General features: G+C 31.1%; 2 protein-coding genes across 3 annotated transcripts; both read right to left on the bottom strand.

Annotated features, from left to right (window-relative positions):
* Nucleotides 1-461: 461 nt before the first annotated feature.
* Nucleotides 462-2,160, bottom strand: LOC128985262 (peptidoglycan-recognition protein LF-like). The gene is made up of 3 exons (XM_054404653.1): nucleotides 1,858-2,160; nucleotides 947-1,071; nucleotides 462-649 (listed from the first exon to the last, which is right to left on the bottom strand). Exons 1-3 carry the CDS (start codon nucleotides 2,097-2,099, stop codon nucleotides 462-464), a joined length of 555 nt encoding a protein of 184 aa, XP_054260628.1. The 5' UTR covers nucleotides 2,100-2,160.
* Nucleotides 2,161-3,504: 1,344 nt separating this feature from the next.
* LOC128987894 (peptidoglycan-recognition protein LF-like) lies at nucleotides 3,505-6,887 on the bottom strand. Of its 2 annotated transcripts, none has more exons than XM_054408977.1 (4): nucleotides 6,805-6,887; nucleotides 5,850-6,193; nucleotides 4,961-5,085; nucleotides 3,505-3,659 (listed from the first exon to the last, which is right to left on the bottom strand). In XM_054408977.1, the coding sequence occupies exons 2-4, from the start codon at nucleotides 6,188-6,190 to the stop codon at nucleotides 3,544-3,546; spliced, it is 582 nt and encodes a 193-aa protein (XP_054264952.1). In that variant the 5' UTR covers nucleotides 6,191-6,193; nucleotides 6,805-6,887; the 3' UTR covers nucleotides 3,505-3,543. The 2 variants fall into 2 exon arrangements, with proteins under 2 accessions (XP_054264952.1, XP_054264951.1); XM_054408976.1 differs by having other exon boundaries at nucleotides 6,765-6,875.
* Between the last annotated feature and the right edge of the window lie 7,816 nt (nucleotides 6,888-14,703).

The following is a 14,703-nucleotide window of genomic DNA, read 5'->3' as shown; positions in this document are numbered from 1 at the left end:
TTGCAAATATCATCAAAATAGGAAGATTTTGCTCATTTTATTGTCCTTGTTGACACAAAAATAAATATTGGAGTTTTTTCACCTCTGGGGACATAAAAGCAAAAGAGTAAATCAGTCCCGAGTACAGGTTTTACAATTAGACGTAGGGGCCTACAGTATTGACTTATTTCCCATATGGGAAATTCGCTAAAATAAGATTTTTTGTAGTTTGCATAGAATATTAGGCACAATTGTCCCATTAAGCATGAATTATGTTCTTGAATTACAACTCAACTTTAATACTTTAAAAATGTTTTACCATTTTACTACTTATAATGTTATACTACCAAACGTGACAATACTATCCTTGCTTAAGCACTATTTAAACAATTGAGTTCTAAAAGTTTATAACAATGGTATAAAATATGTTTTATTATACATAATAAACTTAATAAATACATAAACAAATAAAAAACGCAACCCTACACAACAAAACGGTGACCTTCATCATGACGCACAATCGGTCTCTTGAGCACTGTTATTTTCATGGGAAATGTGTAAAAGAGCGTTCTTCTGATCGGAAGAGGTTTTATATAATCTTTGTTTGTTCCATCGTTGACAATGTACCAAGAAGCGACCATTTGTTCATCGTTAGGTGGAACACCTGAAACTAAGGTTGGAATTAGTTAGAATAGAAAGTTGTTGTAAAAGTTGTAAGTACCTTTGTTTTACTCCACGTTTTCCTAAAATTTGAAAGATTTATGTTAAAACACATGACAACTCTGGTGTAACACCTGAAATTACGAGAGAAAAAATAAAAACTAATGCAATAGTTGTACATAATGTAAGTGATGTTTTACTACATAATTTCATCGTTGTTGAAAGATTAGGGTTAAATCTTATAATATTTTGCTCTGCAAATCCGAAAGGATATTTCATTTAGGATAGTTTGAAAGCTTTCATTTACCTGTGGATCCAAAATGAGCAATTTCCAAACTTTTTCCGGCCCACTCTGGAAATTCAGGATGAGGTTCAGGCTGTCTCTTCCAACCTCGAGCCTCATATACCGTACCGTCCCCTCCAACTACGAAACTGCCAAAGTATGTTAAAGTATATGATAACTATTTAAATAACTAAAGAGTATTAATCTATGTAGAACAACACATAAATTTTAAGCAAAAAGAGTAGACGACCAAAGTAAATTGTGTGCATTTGATTCAAACAAGGTACCTTTGTTTTCTATTTTGACTGCGTTTTGCATAGAAAAGCTTTTTAATTCACAAACAATTTTTTTTTGCAAATTAGATTATTGTGATCACAGCTTCTTTAGAGATTTAAACAAGTATTAAAAGGTTATTAAAACTAAGCATTAAAATACGTATTTTTTTAATATTTACGGTTTTCATGGAATTTGGCTTTATTAAAAATGACCGCCATATTGAAACGACACTTTGTAAGCTTTTTTACCTAATAAAGTACACATTTATACCAATTTTGACATTTCTATCTCGAAAAATGCTCAAGATATAAAATAATTCCTTAAAATCACTAACAGACCGACAAACAGAAATCTGGGCATTTAAGACCCATACTTATACGGCTTTTTATGTTTGTCTTAGCCCAAGGAACAAGTCAACAAAATATGTCCAGACAATTTGGAAACACCCTGTATATACAAAAATATATTATCCTCATTTAGAGACTTTTTCAGAACACACACAAAAAATAATTAAAATATTTGTATACATACCCATTTCTTACAAACAGCAAGTTTATTAACTAACAATACAAAAATACTGAAACATAAACAATTCAGTAAAATTACAGTCATTAGGCCTACATTTACCGAAAAAATATATTTTTAAATTTTAGACTTACTTCCATGGTAGATCATAGAGGCCATCTTTCTTGTATTTCCTTTGCAACTCATTCAACGCTATCTTACAATCTTTCCTTTCATTACACACGTCAGTTTCTGTGTAAGTGAAGATTACAGCAGGTATCGGATACTTTAGAGGGATTCCTTCTTTTTCTGAGATTGGAGGAGCTGAACTCCATTCTTTCCTTGTCACTAGAACTTGTTCGTTATCGTCCGCAACAGCGGTAGGAATTGGTACCATATAACAGGCTAAAGGAGTTTATGGAGTTCCTAACAAGTCCGTAAAAACACCATAAGGTTGAAACGATTCTATCACTTATTACATAATGAAAGTGTGTTATAATGCGTTATCTGTTTTCAAATGACCATGTAGAAAGATTTTTATCACCATTAACAGTCTTGTCAAGTGTTGAAAATATTGGATACAAAGTCCGGGCATAAAGTCCGGGCATGTAGTAGGGTAACATATTCCTATGCCATGAGATATTATTTGATACGTAGTTTTCGTAAAAGTGCTCAAAAATGTTCACCATATACAAGAAATAAGTTAAAGAGAATTGTTTGAATATAAATAATGGTGTTTGGATCATACATCATGCAGTTGCTAGAACAAATATTTATACTACTTAAGGTACATAAAAATATTGATGTTTACATGTGAACAGAGCTTACATTCAAAAATGTTTAGTTAGAAGTAACGTTTGCTTAAAAAATACGTGAAATTCTAAAATTGTAAAACAATATCATGCTTCTCATGTTTTATATTTAGAATATAAGTAGAATGGTAGTAATCTAGTCAAAATTTCCACAGAAGCATACATAATTATTCGTACCACATCATTTGGTACCATGATAGCATCAGGAATTTGTCAACTCTGTGAATTGTTTCAAAACTTTGTCTGCAAGGCATTGTTATGCAAATATTGTTTTCAGTATTTCCTTCTAAGCATGTACTTCTAGGAGAGGTTGCGTCACTTTTGTAGGGGATATTATTGACAAAACATTGTATAAAGCTAAACAAAAAAGTCTAAATATTTTTCTTATGTTGGGCAAGCATCCAAAAAAATCTTGATTTATGTCACTTTCCACCTAAAACAGTAGATCATTTTGCTTCATAATTTAGATTAAAACTACATAAAACCAGAAATTAACGTCGGGACTCTTTATTTGCTTATATGAGTTCTAGGAATCAGGCTATGAATCTATATCTTTATCTCTATCTCTATCTTTTATCAAAGTATTTCATTTTAGTCGTAGGAATGATCTGCAGTAATAAATATACACAACAAAAGAATTAATAGATAGAAACATGAATCAGTAAACAACTCGAGTAGTAGTTCATTAATTCCCTTCAGTTCTGAAGTAGTGATTTCATCCATACATTTTTTTTCTGTTAGTCAATTTGTAGTTTCCTAGGAGTTGCTCTATTCATTTTCACAATAGACATGTAGGTCATGTGCATAGGCTATGCAATATTCCCTGGCTTCACATTGAATTAGAATAGCTAGCTTTATATCCTATTAACAAATTAAATTATTTGAAAAATAAATTCAATACAATTTTCATGCAACGTCTATATACTAATATAACACAGGTAAATACTGTACAGAAAATATTTATACAAATTACATAATTTGAACACTTCATTACACATTTGACAGAATTTATTTATTTTGCTGTAACTTTTATGCGTAGAAGAATGAACTTCTTTCTGGTTCGGGTATGAGATACTTTTCTTTTATTCCATATTCGACCACTTCCCAAGCTGAGGCAATCTGTGCTTCGTTGGGTGGAAGTGTACCTTTCAACAAATACATAATTGTATTTATAGGTAAAAATATTATAAGTTAAACGATAAATTAAATCAAATAAAGAAAATGTGTCCGCATTTTCCAACTGTTTCAAACTGCGGTGACAATTAAGGATCCACTTAAATGGCCCCTGATTAAGTGGTAAGATGCATTGAAATTGTTGGTCTGATCTCTTTGACATATGGTATAAAACGCAAGTTAACAAATGCTGAAATGAATTAACAATTGACACAAATTAAAGCAGAAAAATTTTAAATTAAATCTTACGAAGATACAGCTCATACTAACTAATTATTAATATTTTTTGTTATTGCAATGGAGTATGAAGTGCTGAAGGAAAATCATATGTTTTACTTTTTAGTGAAATACTGTTAAGTGATTTAGAAATGTAATGCAAATTTAATCATTTAAGACTAGCACATTACTCATCTGTAAGGCTACGGGTCATTTTACACTCCCTCACCCATTTCAGCAATTTACCCTCTCTCATTGCATTAGGGTCATAAACTTCAGTCATCTAGCACTGAATGTCAGCATCAAACATGTATCTTAAGGTCAAAAACGTATCACTGGCCTTATCTTTCATGCAGTAAGGGATTCAATAATTTAAAATGTTTTTAACATACAGCAAAACATAAGCGTCAGCTACTGAGCTGCAAATGGGTAAACTCAGTTCACTAGCGATGTCAGTAAGCGGCGAGCCCTACGTAGACCTACACTAGTATACGCAAAACGGCTTTAATTCTTTTAATTTATAATTTTAATGAAAGCAAAATGTGTCACAATAAAATTAGTCTAACATAGTAAACAAACAGTATTAAATATGACTGAGATGGCAGCGTCGTCCTGTAATCCAACTACTAGGAGGTCACGAATTGTGGATACTTACAGGCATGATCTGTGGATACGATACTCCCTGGTTTGGATTAACGTCCAAACTAGTGAGTACTACGACTATCCACAGTACTATCCTGATAATAAGAGAAATTTATGGTAATACAGTCTAATTATATTATAGTTGGTTACCGAGGCAAAAGTTTTGTTTGGATTTCACTATAAACTTTGGTCACTTAGTTGTCATTGGCTGTATGGGCTATTAATTAACAGCTGTGACCAAGAAATATGTCGGCCTTAGTCACCTACAAGACTACAAGATCGTAACTCTGATCCTACACTCATCTCCATTCATACTTTGCTTAAATACCTACTTTGTATGGTTGCCATTTCAATGAAAAGTGTTTAAGTATTAAAGTATGTAAGTATAGAAAGTACTATGGATTTTAGATCTTACCTCTGGTGCCAAAATGTCCGATTTCAATGCTCTTCCCATTCATTTCCGGTTCCTCAGGGTGAGGCTCGGGCAGTCTGTCCCACCCTCTAGCCGTGTATACCGTACCATCCCCACCAACTACGAAACTAAAAAATTATAATAAAACTACTTATAGAAACAATATTCATTATTTGTGTTCTAAAATCAATTTGTCATAGGAAAGATATTTCTAAAAATTAAGAATTCAAACATTTTAAGCGTTGTATAAATTCAGTATGTAGTATTTTATTGGTAGTATGAAAATCCATTAGGAAAGTTAAATTGATTAGTAGGTATATTACCTTTTTAAAGAAGTGTCATTCTCAATGAAGTAAAAGTATACTTATTGCATCTCATTAAATTTACTAGGTATGTTTATAATAGTAAAAAATATATAAATTATTGTTTATAATTTATAATAATATTTATGTTTTTTTTTCAATAATTTTCAAGACTCCTTGTGTATTATTTTAATACTTTGATGATTATATACGTAAGGAAATATTTAGGCAGGTAGTTACTCTCAACATATTAGACTAGGCCTACAAAAGCAAATATTTTTTCTGAATAGTGTTGGAACGTCTGTTTAATGTTTATATTAAAATTTATAGTTTATTTATTCCAGTAAAATTAAATCTGTCATAATAATCAATAATATTGTGTATTAAATATATCTTACCGTCCCTAAATATTGTGGTGACTTCGGACTACATTAATTGTGTTTTCTCGTTTCTACTTATTGCTAGTACTATTCTGACATTTAGTACAAATTAAAATCCATCCTACGTTTTTCCTGTACAGCATCAAAAAATATATACTATCACTTTAAATTTAACTTTCTTGCCTTGCATTATACAACCCCGTTACTCACTTCCATGGAATCTCATACATCCCCTTCTTCTTGAGATCGTCCCTCAGATTTAGCAAATAGTATTTGCAGTCTACTTCGTAGAAGGTATCTTTACTTCCAATAAACGTCATGATGACTCCCTCCAAGGGGTGTTTCGCCATGATACCCTCGTCCTCCTCGAACTCCGGCGGAGACCCCCATTCATTCCTCTTTCGCCAGTTGAACGTGTAAGGGGTTGGCGTATCTGGATTGAACCTCGAAGGGTCAGCCTCGAGAAATGGTCCACTTCCGCCTCTGAAGTGGTCTCCCTCTTCCACTTCCGACGGGATGAAGTGGTCCTCCCTGAGGCCTTTTTTGTTCATTTTCTAGAAAATTGTGTAAAAATTGATATTATGTCAGGGATTTATCAAGAACTTACTAAAGGTTTTTATTTAGAAGAGAAGTGCTGAGGTATAAAGTATTTTCTTACTTCAGGTTGTTCTTTGGGCCCTTTTTGTAAATTGTTTTGAGAATTGTGTAAGAATTTTGTTTTGAAAGGAGCATACCGAGAACTAACTATTATTTTTTTCTAGAAGAGGTATACTAAGATCTACAGGCTTTTGATTTGGATAGCATGACGGATATCGTCCTCCCCAATGGATTATCACATGGATAAAATTAGGTGGAGATTGACAAGATTTGGCGGACTTTGGGAACCAAAGCTTCAATCTTAAGTGCGAAAGGTAAAATTGCACCTTTTCTTATTTTCTGTATTAAAATGTATTTAAAAAAGTGTATTCAAAAATATTGTATCATCCATCTATACCACAATATCCACACTACTACAAAGATTACGTACAACAATTTACAACCTATACTTTCATCTGTTATTTTCATACATGTATCAGTTTTAAAACAAACTACATTAACTATTACTGTTGTATTAACCTTACTCACCAAATTCTTGCTTTCAAAATCACTTCCAAAAGGTGCTTACATTTTGAACAAACAAAACTATGTCAATTAGAAAATTGTTTCACATTTTTACTAATGCCGGATGGTATTTTGATAAACTTGCATTCTCACAATTCATTAATAAAAAGTGTTAATCGGAATTAGAGGTCAAATATCTTACAACTATGCTGATAAGAATATTACTAAGAAAATAACCGCCTGAATGCAATGTTAACTTTAAACTTGTTGAGAATATTAAACCAATGGTTTTTATTAAATTTTCACCTAAACTGTTGTTTAAAAGGTTTTTAATTACATTAATACGCTAGGATAAGGTTTAGATTCATCGAATATTTAACATAATGTGTTAGGATTTACAATCTCATATTATAGTTAGGCCTATAGGGTAATTTTCTGATTAACACAGATCCTAATTTACGCTTCCAGGTAATGTTTTTACTTAAAATATTGATCAGTTGGATCAATTAATTTGTAAAATAACTGGGGAGCTCCCCTTCAAGTGCTAACAGTAACTATACAAAAATTGTGGATTGTAAAAAACTACTTTTAGTGTTAAATTATCTTTGTTAAAGTTCTCTTTGTTCTTCTTAGGTAGTAAGATATTTGTGTCCCCGTATGCATTTCACCAGCCTGTGTGGAATCATCAGAGATCTTCTTAGTATGCTTGTTATCTCTCATTTTAAAGCCTACATTAAAAATATATACATATACATATATATATATATATATATATATATATATATATAATTGCATACGCACTGTCACTAGTATCGTGGTTGAGTTGATCGGACAACGAGACTTGATTAAATAAAAATAAGAAATACAGTAATAAAACCAAGGGACTTATAAAAATGGTTAATGAAATGTCATATTTTTATTTTATTTTGTACGTTACGTAAAAAGAATCTTTCGTAATAGATTCTACATGATGTAAATGTAAAGGATAGAGGAAACTTAAACCATAGATAAAACATGCTTAAACTATGGCTTGAATTCGTATTAACTTACCGAATACTTCACCCGCTCTATCTAACTAAATAAGGAGTTCTCTGCATAGTTGTTGCATACATAACCTACTTTTTGTTAAGTTTTGATTATCAAAGTTATCCTATTACTGGTAGTTTTATTTATTCAAACGGGAATACGTGGGTTATTTTCACACTAAACTAAATCTAAAACGAATTGACGTTTGGTACTGTTATTCAGTATGATTAATTAACTTTTAAGGACATATTCGTTTTGTTACCGTAAATTTTATTTTTAATGTTATTTTAATAGTGAGATACTTAAACATTACAAAAGAACTCTCTCATAGCAGCATACCACTGATTAAACCAATGGTCATTAATTAAATATGCACTTAAGCGTTATTTTTGATTTTATTTTGTTACTAATTAAATAGTGACCAACCAAAACTTCTGGAAAATATTCCTTATTTTTGTGGGTTTATTGGATTGGGGATACTTTACATTTGAACGCACAGTGTATTTTTCGTGGTTAACTTTTATTATACAACCGGTCCTCCTACGATGATTCCCTAAGAAAATAATTTGTTCCTTTTTATAAGTCAAATCATCGTCCATTATTAGTAATATTATTAAATATTCATATATTGTTCAATTGCTTTACATAACTATTCTAAATTAAATAAATTAATATAATCAACGTAGTAAAAACTGTTGACCTCCATATTCAGTGAAACATAAATAACGCAAATGTTCCTTTCTTTTAGAATTCAATCACTTGAGTTTTACTAGCATAAGACCTAATTTTACCCTGTTTAGTATAAATTTATTTGTTTTACTTTTACAAAATATTAAGGTGAATGAATGCATCAAGCCACTTCTCTTGCGATAGTAGTGCACCGAATTGTTTGCATGCAGCTCTAAGACTTTATGTGTCATATTCCAAGATGGTTGTTGCAATAAGGTCACAGTGGGGTTCCAAAGCTAGTTTTATAGCTACAATAGTTATCTGTTTCCTGCGATTGGTATCAGAAATTTCCTTAGAAAATCTAAATAAGTAGGTATTATATTACTGTATAGTGGCATTATTAAAAAGATTTAAAAAAATTACCAAGCTATGAATATGAAATGTTAACACAGGTTCTAAATATAGTTTAATTGAATTCTTTCCTTGTTGTACTAAAATTGGAAAATAAGTGGATATTTTCTAAATTAGAAAATTCTTTGGAAGAGTTGTGAAAGGAATCGTTGGAGCGATAGAATCTAATCTATCAAAAACGGAAATCTAATTTTCGTTCCTTTCCGGTTTGTCAGAGCCACTTGATATAAAAATCTCCACTTGTTACAATCTTTTCAATTTGCTGTTTATTTGGATGTGAAATTGCATTGTTTTCTAGAGAGGAAATATAAAGGAAAATGTGTTTTACTATGGAAAAACTGTCTAGTTGATACAAGTTTACGAAGTCCACGATATCTGTTAATGGAAATATTGTTTATAATATTCATAGGTGAGAATTTGTTATCATTATTTTTACCCAGTGACGGTGATTAAAGAAACTTCTACAGTAACCCGTATCATTTTCTTTTATCCACAAATGTAGTGAAATAGATTTCGATTGTAAAAATTATTTCAGTAAAAGTTTAATGTGTTATTTGTTTATAACCTTTATTGTATAAAACAGTTCATGTGGTACAGTTACTATGAATTTCAATCCTATTCTTGGTACATTCTTTGTTGAAGTAAATGTCTACAATATTCGTGGAAATCTTGATTCTCGTATTCCTATAAGTGAATGTTGACTTCAGTTGTACTTATGGAAACTTATTGGCCGGTACTTCAGGTAGCTAATAGTTTATAAGGGCCGCCATATTAATATTCTTGTCACCTATTTGAGTGTCCAATCGAAATCGATCACCGATTACCATCTTTTTTTTATGTATTTACCGTCTTGTGAGTAAAGTTTAAAAATATTTATTACTAGTGTTATTTTACTATTTTTAGTACTTTAAGGTCAATATAATGTAAAACATTAGGAAAACAACTGTAATGTCAACAATATAAGTGAGAAACTGGAAAAATTATGCTTTATTGTAAGAATTATTAAAAGGATAATAAGCAACAAGTAATAAGCTCTAAATATGGTTTTAATTCAAATAACGAAGATCCTTCAGGAAAATATTGGAAATGATATTGCAAAAACGCTCTTTAAGTCTATTAAGACACTTTATAGCAATATTTCTATTTTTAATTAACTTTTTTTCAAAGTATGCTATAACCCAAGGATGCAATCCTTATGTTCTTCAGATCTATACACTGAACCCACTACAAAGGGTGTTAAGCCATGTGTTAGTGTGGTATACATGCAGCTAGCGTTCCATTGTAGTCTTTACATGTTAATCCCAGGTGTTTAACATAACAAAGTGCCTTTGTTAAATGTTGTGGCTCGATTGCATAAAAGCTTTTGGTTACTCAGACAACGATGTTACAAGAGACAAAGTGTGTATTTCACAGTTACTTTGACACTATGTCAAATCGTCGGTCTGTATCTTATTTAAACTTTCTTTGTCTCGTGTTCACATATTTAATGACTTACAGATTCTCTATGTGATAAGTAGATAAAGCGAGTTACCTGTTGTATCCAAACTACTTACACGTTCTATATTTATCATGAACTGTATATTTTGTTTACATCTATTGCAATATCAATACGAAAAGGGATAATTTTTTTTAAGCTCCAGAAAACCTTTAAACAACAATACATTTATAGTGTCAGAGGGGTACGACTTTTTACTTGTATTGAAATAAAAAAATAATCTATTGTGTTCGATGTATATGTTTGTACGTATTTAGTTGTTTTCCGACGTTTTTTTTTCAATTGTAGGCTACTTCGTATATTCTTTGTACGATTAGGTACACATTTTCTAATGAAAAACTGCCATATAGCCTTAAATGGATTACAAAATGTGTGACGAGCTACTTGTGAATTTCAGAAGAAAATTTTTAACTATTGAGTGTACAATTTTCAAATCGCTACACCAAAGCCTTAACATTTAAACCTCAAATGAAAAAGTTCCTTATTACTTGCAAAAATTCATATTTTTATTTCAGTGCTAAAATACCGTTTTAGTTTATAAGAAACTAACTGCTCAAATAACAATTCAAAGGCTTCAAATTTACAATGCATCTAAAAATTTTACCAAGTTCATAAATGAGTACTGTTACCGTGGAATATTTTTCATAGTAAAGTCATTTCAAATTAATTTACTTTTAACGGAGTTCGTTCCTTTGTTTATCTCTTAATTTGGTAGAGGTATCGACATATTTTTCCTGACTAAAATATCCCTTGATATGAAGTTATTCGAGGTATTCTTACATAAATTACCTTATATAAGTCAAGTCGTTTAAAAGCTTCACAAGTTCGTTGCAAAGTACCACTCTAAGCCTAGCAAGATCGTGACTTGATTGTGCCATTTAATAGAAGGAAACTAGCTGCTACCTAATTAAACTTAAGTTAAGAGTATTTTGCTTAACGGCTGTTCAATTTCAGTTAAATGTGTAAGACATATTTTAGACTGTACCTAATTAAATTATGATTGTAAAATAATACATGTATTCAGAATTTACCTCGTTTCTCTTTTGAAGGATCATCTACAGAAAAGAACCTTTCTTTAGACCCCCTACCAAGAGTCTACGCTCAAATTAGGTTCCGTACTATGATTTAGGTGCCCTTCAAATCATCTAGGATATATTTAATTTTGTTTCTTTATTTATTCCTCTAGGTTCTAGCCCGGAATTGTTTTCTTCGTTTCTTCAGTCTATATCTACAGAGGGTACCGTAGTGGGATTATCACTTAGATAAAAAAACATTCATGGTGGGATTTTAACCCGGAACTTTTGGGAATGAAGTCCCGTGTTATATCCATACCTCCAGACCAGCTCGCTCCCCAGCCTGACACCAACGAATTCACTTGTAATTTAAATAAGGTTATATTGAAAAGGAAAAAACATTTCATGTACAATCTTTGTAATATTTCTTTATTTTCCCATACAAAGAAGTTTAATAGCGATCTCTTTCTACGGCTCATAGGGGTTTTAACACTAACAAGAAACCCATCGAAGCAAACAATATCCTAAAAACAATAAACTGACTGTTTTGGGTGCGTTCTGGTAGCGTTACTATTGGTCATAATGTATTCTTTATTAACCAGGTCACACCAATTGTTTTCATTGCTTTAACAGGACGAACAGCTGGTCGAATTACCGGTCGCAGTTGTATCAAACTATATATGTAAGTGTTTAACAGTCAATTCCATGATGGACTGTGTTTCATTCTAACAAAATCTATGCACTCTAACATAAAATATTGGTTAAAATGTTATCGGTATAGTTTTTGTTACAAGTATGATAATTTAATTAAGTATTAGAATCAAAATGTTGATAGTATATAACAACGTTTTATAAAATGTAGAAATCTGTTGGAAAAATATCCTTATTATTGGAAAACTCCAATAATAAGGAAAACGTGGTGAAGGCTGGCAACACAGAATCTTATAATATATGGTTTTCTACGGAAACATTGTAATAATTTTTCTGGGAACAAAGGAGGAAAGTACACATATGGTTAGACTAATATCGTACAAATTTCTGTTTAGAAAGCAAATATACAATGCTGAAAAGTAATAGTGTGTCTATGTCCAATATTAAATTTTATTTGTGTTTTACCACATCCACCAGTATTATTATTTGGGAAAATACCTAAGTTAAGACTATTATTGTTTAAATTACAATGTTACTAGGATCTGTATTTAATTAAAAGTGTTATTAATAAGACAAAATACATCTACTTTTATACTTTTTTTCAATAAATACAATTTACAAACTCATTTAAAAGCCATACATCCTTCTAGATACTAGTTTGCATTCATTTATTTATACTAAGTCATATACAAAAAGACGAGACACATTTCTTTACTTGTGGTAGTGAAAATAGATGTTAAAAATGTATTTAATTACCTGTTACAAACGAATCTTCACTTGTAGAGGATTTTAGTTATAGGTATTATTTTAAACTTGATCAACGAATGGGGCAAATTAATTGTAAACTGTATCATGTCATAGAGTTTAAGTTAAGCTTGAGTTGTTCCATTTACAGTTGTTTAGCCATATGATACATTGGTCAGCCAGTTATGTAGTACAAAGCCGGAACTTGACCTTAGTTCAGTAACTAATGTAATAACTATACATCTAATATACATGTTGGTTAACATAGTTAAAACCTTAACTGGTGTTATAGTTTTTACCAACTGATAAACTCCCAGCCACTTGAACACCGTGAACTTGAAAATTGCTTTAAGTTCACGAGTTTGCCATCCGACCACTTAACAACGAACTTAGATCATTCAGTACAAAGAGACAAGGAACAGAAGCAGGAAATCTAAGTAACAATTAATCAGAACTAGAAGTTAATTGGTTGCTGAGGTATTCAACTCTAAGTCGGTTTAAGGTTAACACAAAATATTTGTACCCGATACAAATAACAATGCATACAACGACGATGCAATAATGCCATAGCATTTTTTTCATTTACTATTTAAAATTGCACTCTACAATCAATTTTAACTATTTGGTTGTTTATAATCTTTTGAATAGGTGTCTATTCTATGTTGTAAAAAATAAAACATGTCTTCTAATTTATCCGACATTTAGAATAAGTTCCATTTTACCTAAGCTATAAACAAATCGGACTTTTCTGTAATTCTCAAGGAAGTAGGCGTTTGTAGGATTTCTTGTTTCAGAACATTTTAAATCTTTTCCTGTTTGTAGCTCAGTTCCCAGATTTTAGCATAATGTTTTTTTTTCTTTACATACATCTACTTCAACTCCAACATTACTAAAGTACAAAAAAAGTCATAAAGTACAATATAGAAGCTACACTAAAAACTGTAAAGATGTAATTTGAAATGTACACTCTCTTACTTTACGTTTAGAAAAAGCTAAATGTTTTCTCATAAAAGATACTGAGTTTTATACAAGCTACTCCCGATTTCATCTTGGGGTTGTAGACACAATCCCAAGGGGGCTTAATCGGATTTCTCTGACTAACTCTCAGCATTGCTTGAGAGTCCTTGCTATTTAATAAAAGACCCAAGAGATATGCTGTAGCTGGTTGAGAAAGAGTTGGTCAGTGTAATTCGTTTAAGTCAAGAGTCCAACCTAATTTTAAGTTGGGTCGCTTGTACTGTATATTTAAAATTGTGAAAATTTAAAATTAAGCACTTTTATTTAGGGGCAAGAGGCTTTTTACAAAAGTAACAAATGTTTTGTTAAAATTAATTCTAAAAACAAATACAATAACATTATTAATTTTGCCAATTTCCTTTCAATAACTTTTCATTAAACCACAGATTTTGTTACTCAATTACCATAAAACATACAAAAACTGCCTTGTCCCTTTACAACACTTGTACAACTATAATAAATGATATTATCTAAATTCACGCTATATATTTTGAATAATTTTGTACTTGGTAAACAATAATAGTCTCCCAACTTAAAATTAGGTTGGACTCTTGACTTAAACGAATTACACTGACCAACTCTTTCTCAACCAGCTACAGCATATCTCTTGGGTCTTTTATTAAATAGCAAGGACTCTCAAGCAATGCTGAGAGTTAGTCAGAGAAATCCGATTAAGCCCCCTTGGGATTGTGTCTACAACCCCAAGATGAAATCGGGAGTAGCTTGTATAAAACTCAGTATCTTTTATGAGAAAACATTTAGCTTTTTCTAAACGTAAAGTAAGAGAGTGTACATTTCAAATTACATCTTTACAGTTTTTAGTGTAGCTTCTATATTGTACTTTATGACTTTTTTTGTACTTTAGTAATGTTGGAGTTGAAGTAGATGTATGTAAAGAAAAAAAAACATTATGCTAAAATCTGGGAACTGAGCTACA

Source organism: Macrosteles quadrilineatus, unplaced genomic scaffold (assembly GCF_028750875.1).
Source record: "Macrosteles quadrilineatus isolate MER2022 unplaced genomic scaffold, UCM_ALF_1.0 Scaffold_2__2_contigs__length_208266976, whole genome shotgun sequence".
In the NCBI taxonomy this organism is placed as follows: Eukaryota; Metazoa; Arthropoda; class Insecta; order Hemiptera; family Cicadellidae; genus Macrosteles; species Macrosteles quadrilineatus.
This window is presented reverse-complemented; position numbering and strand designations above follow the sequence as displayed.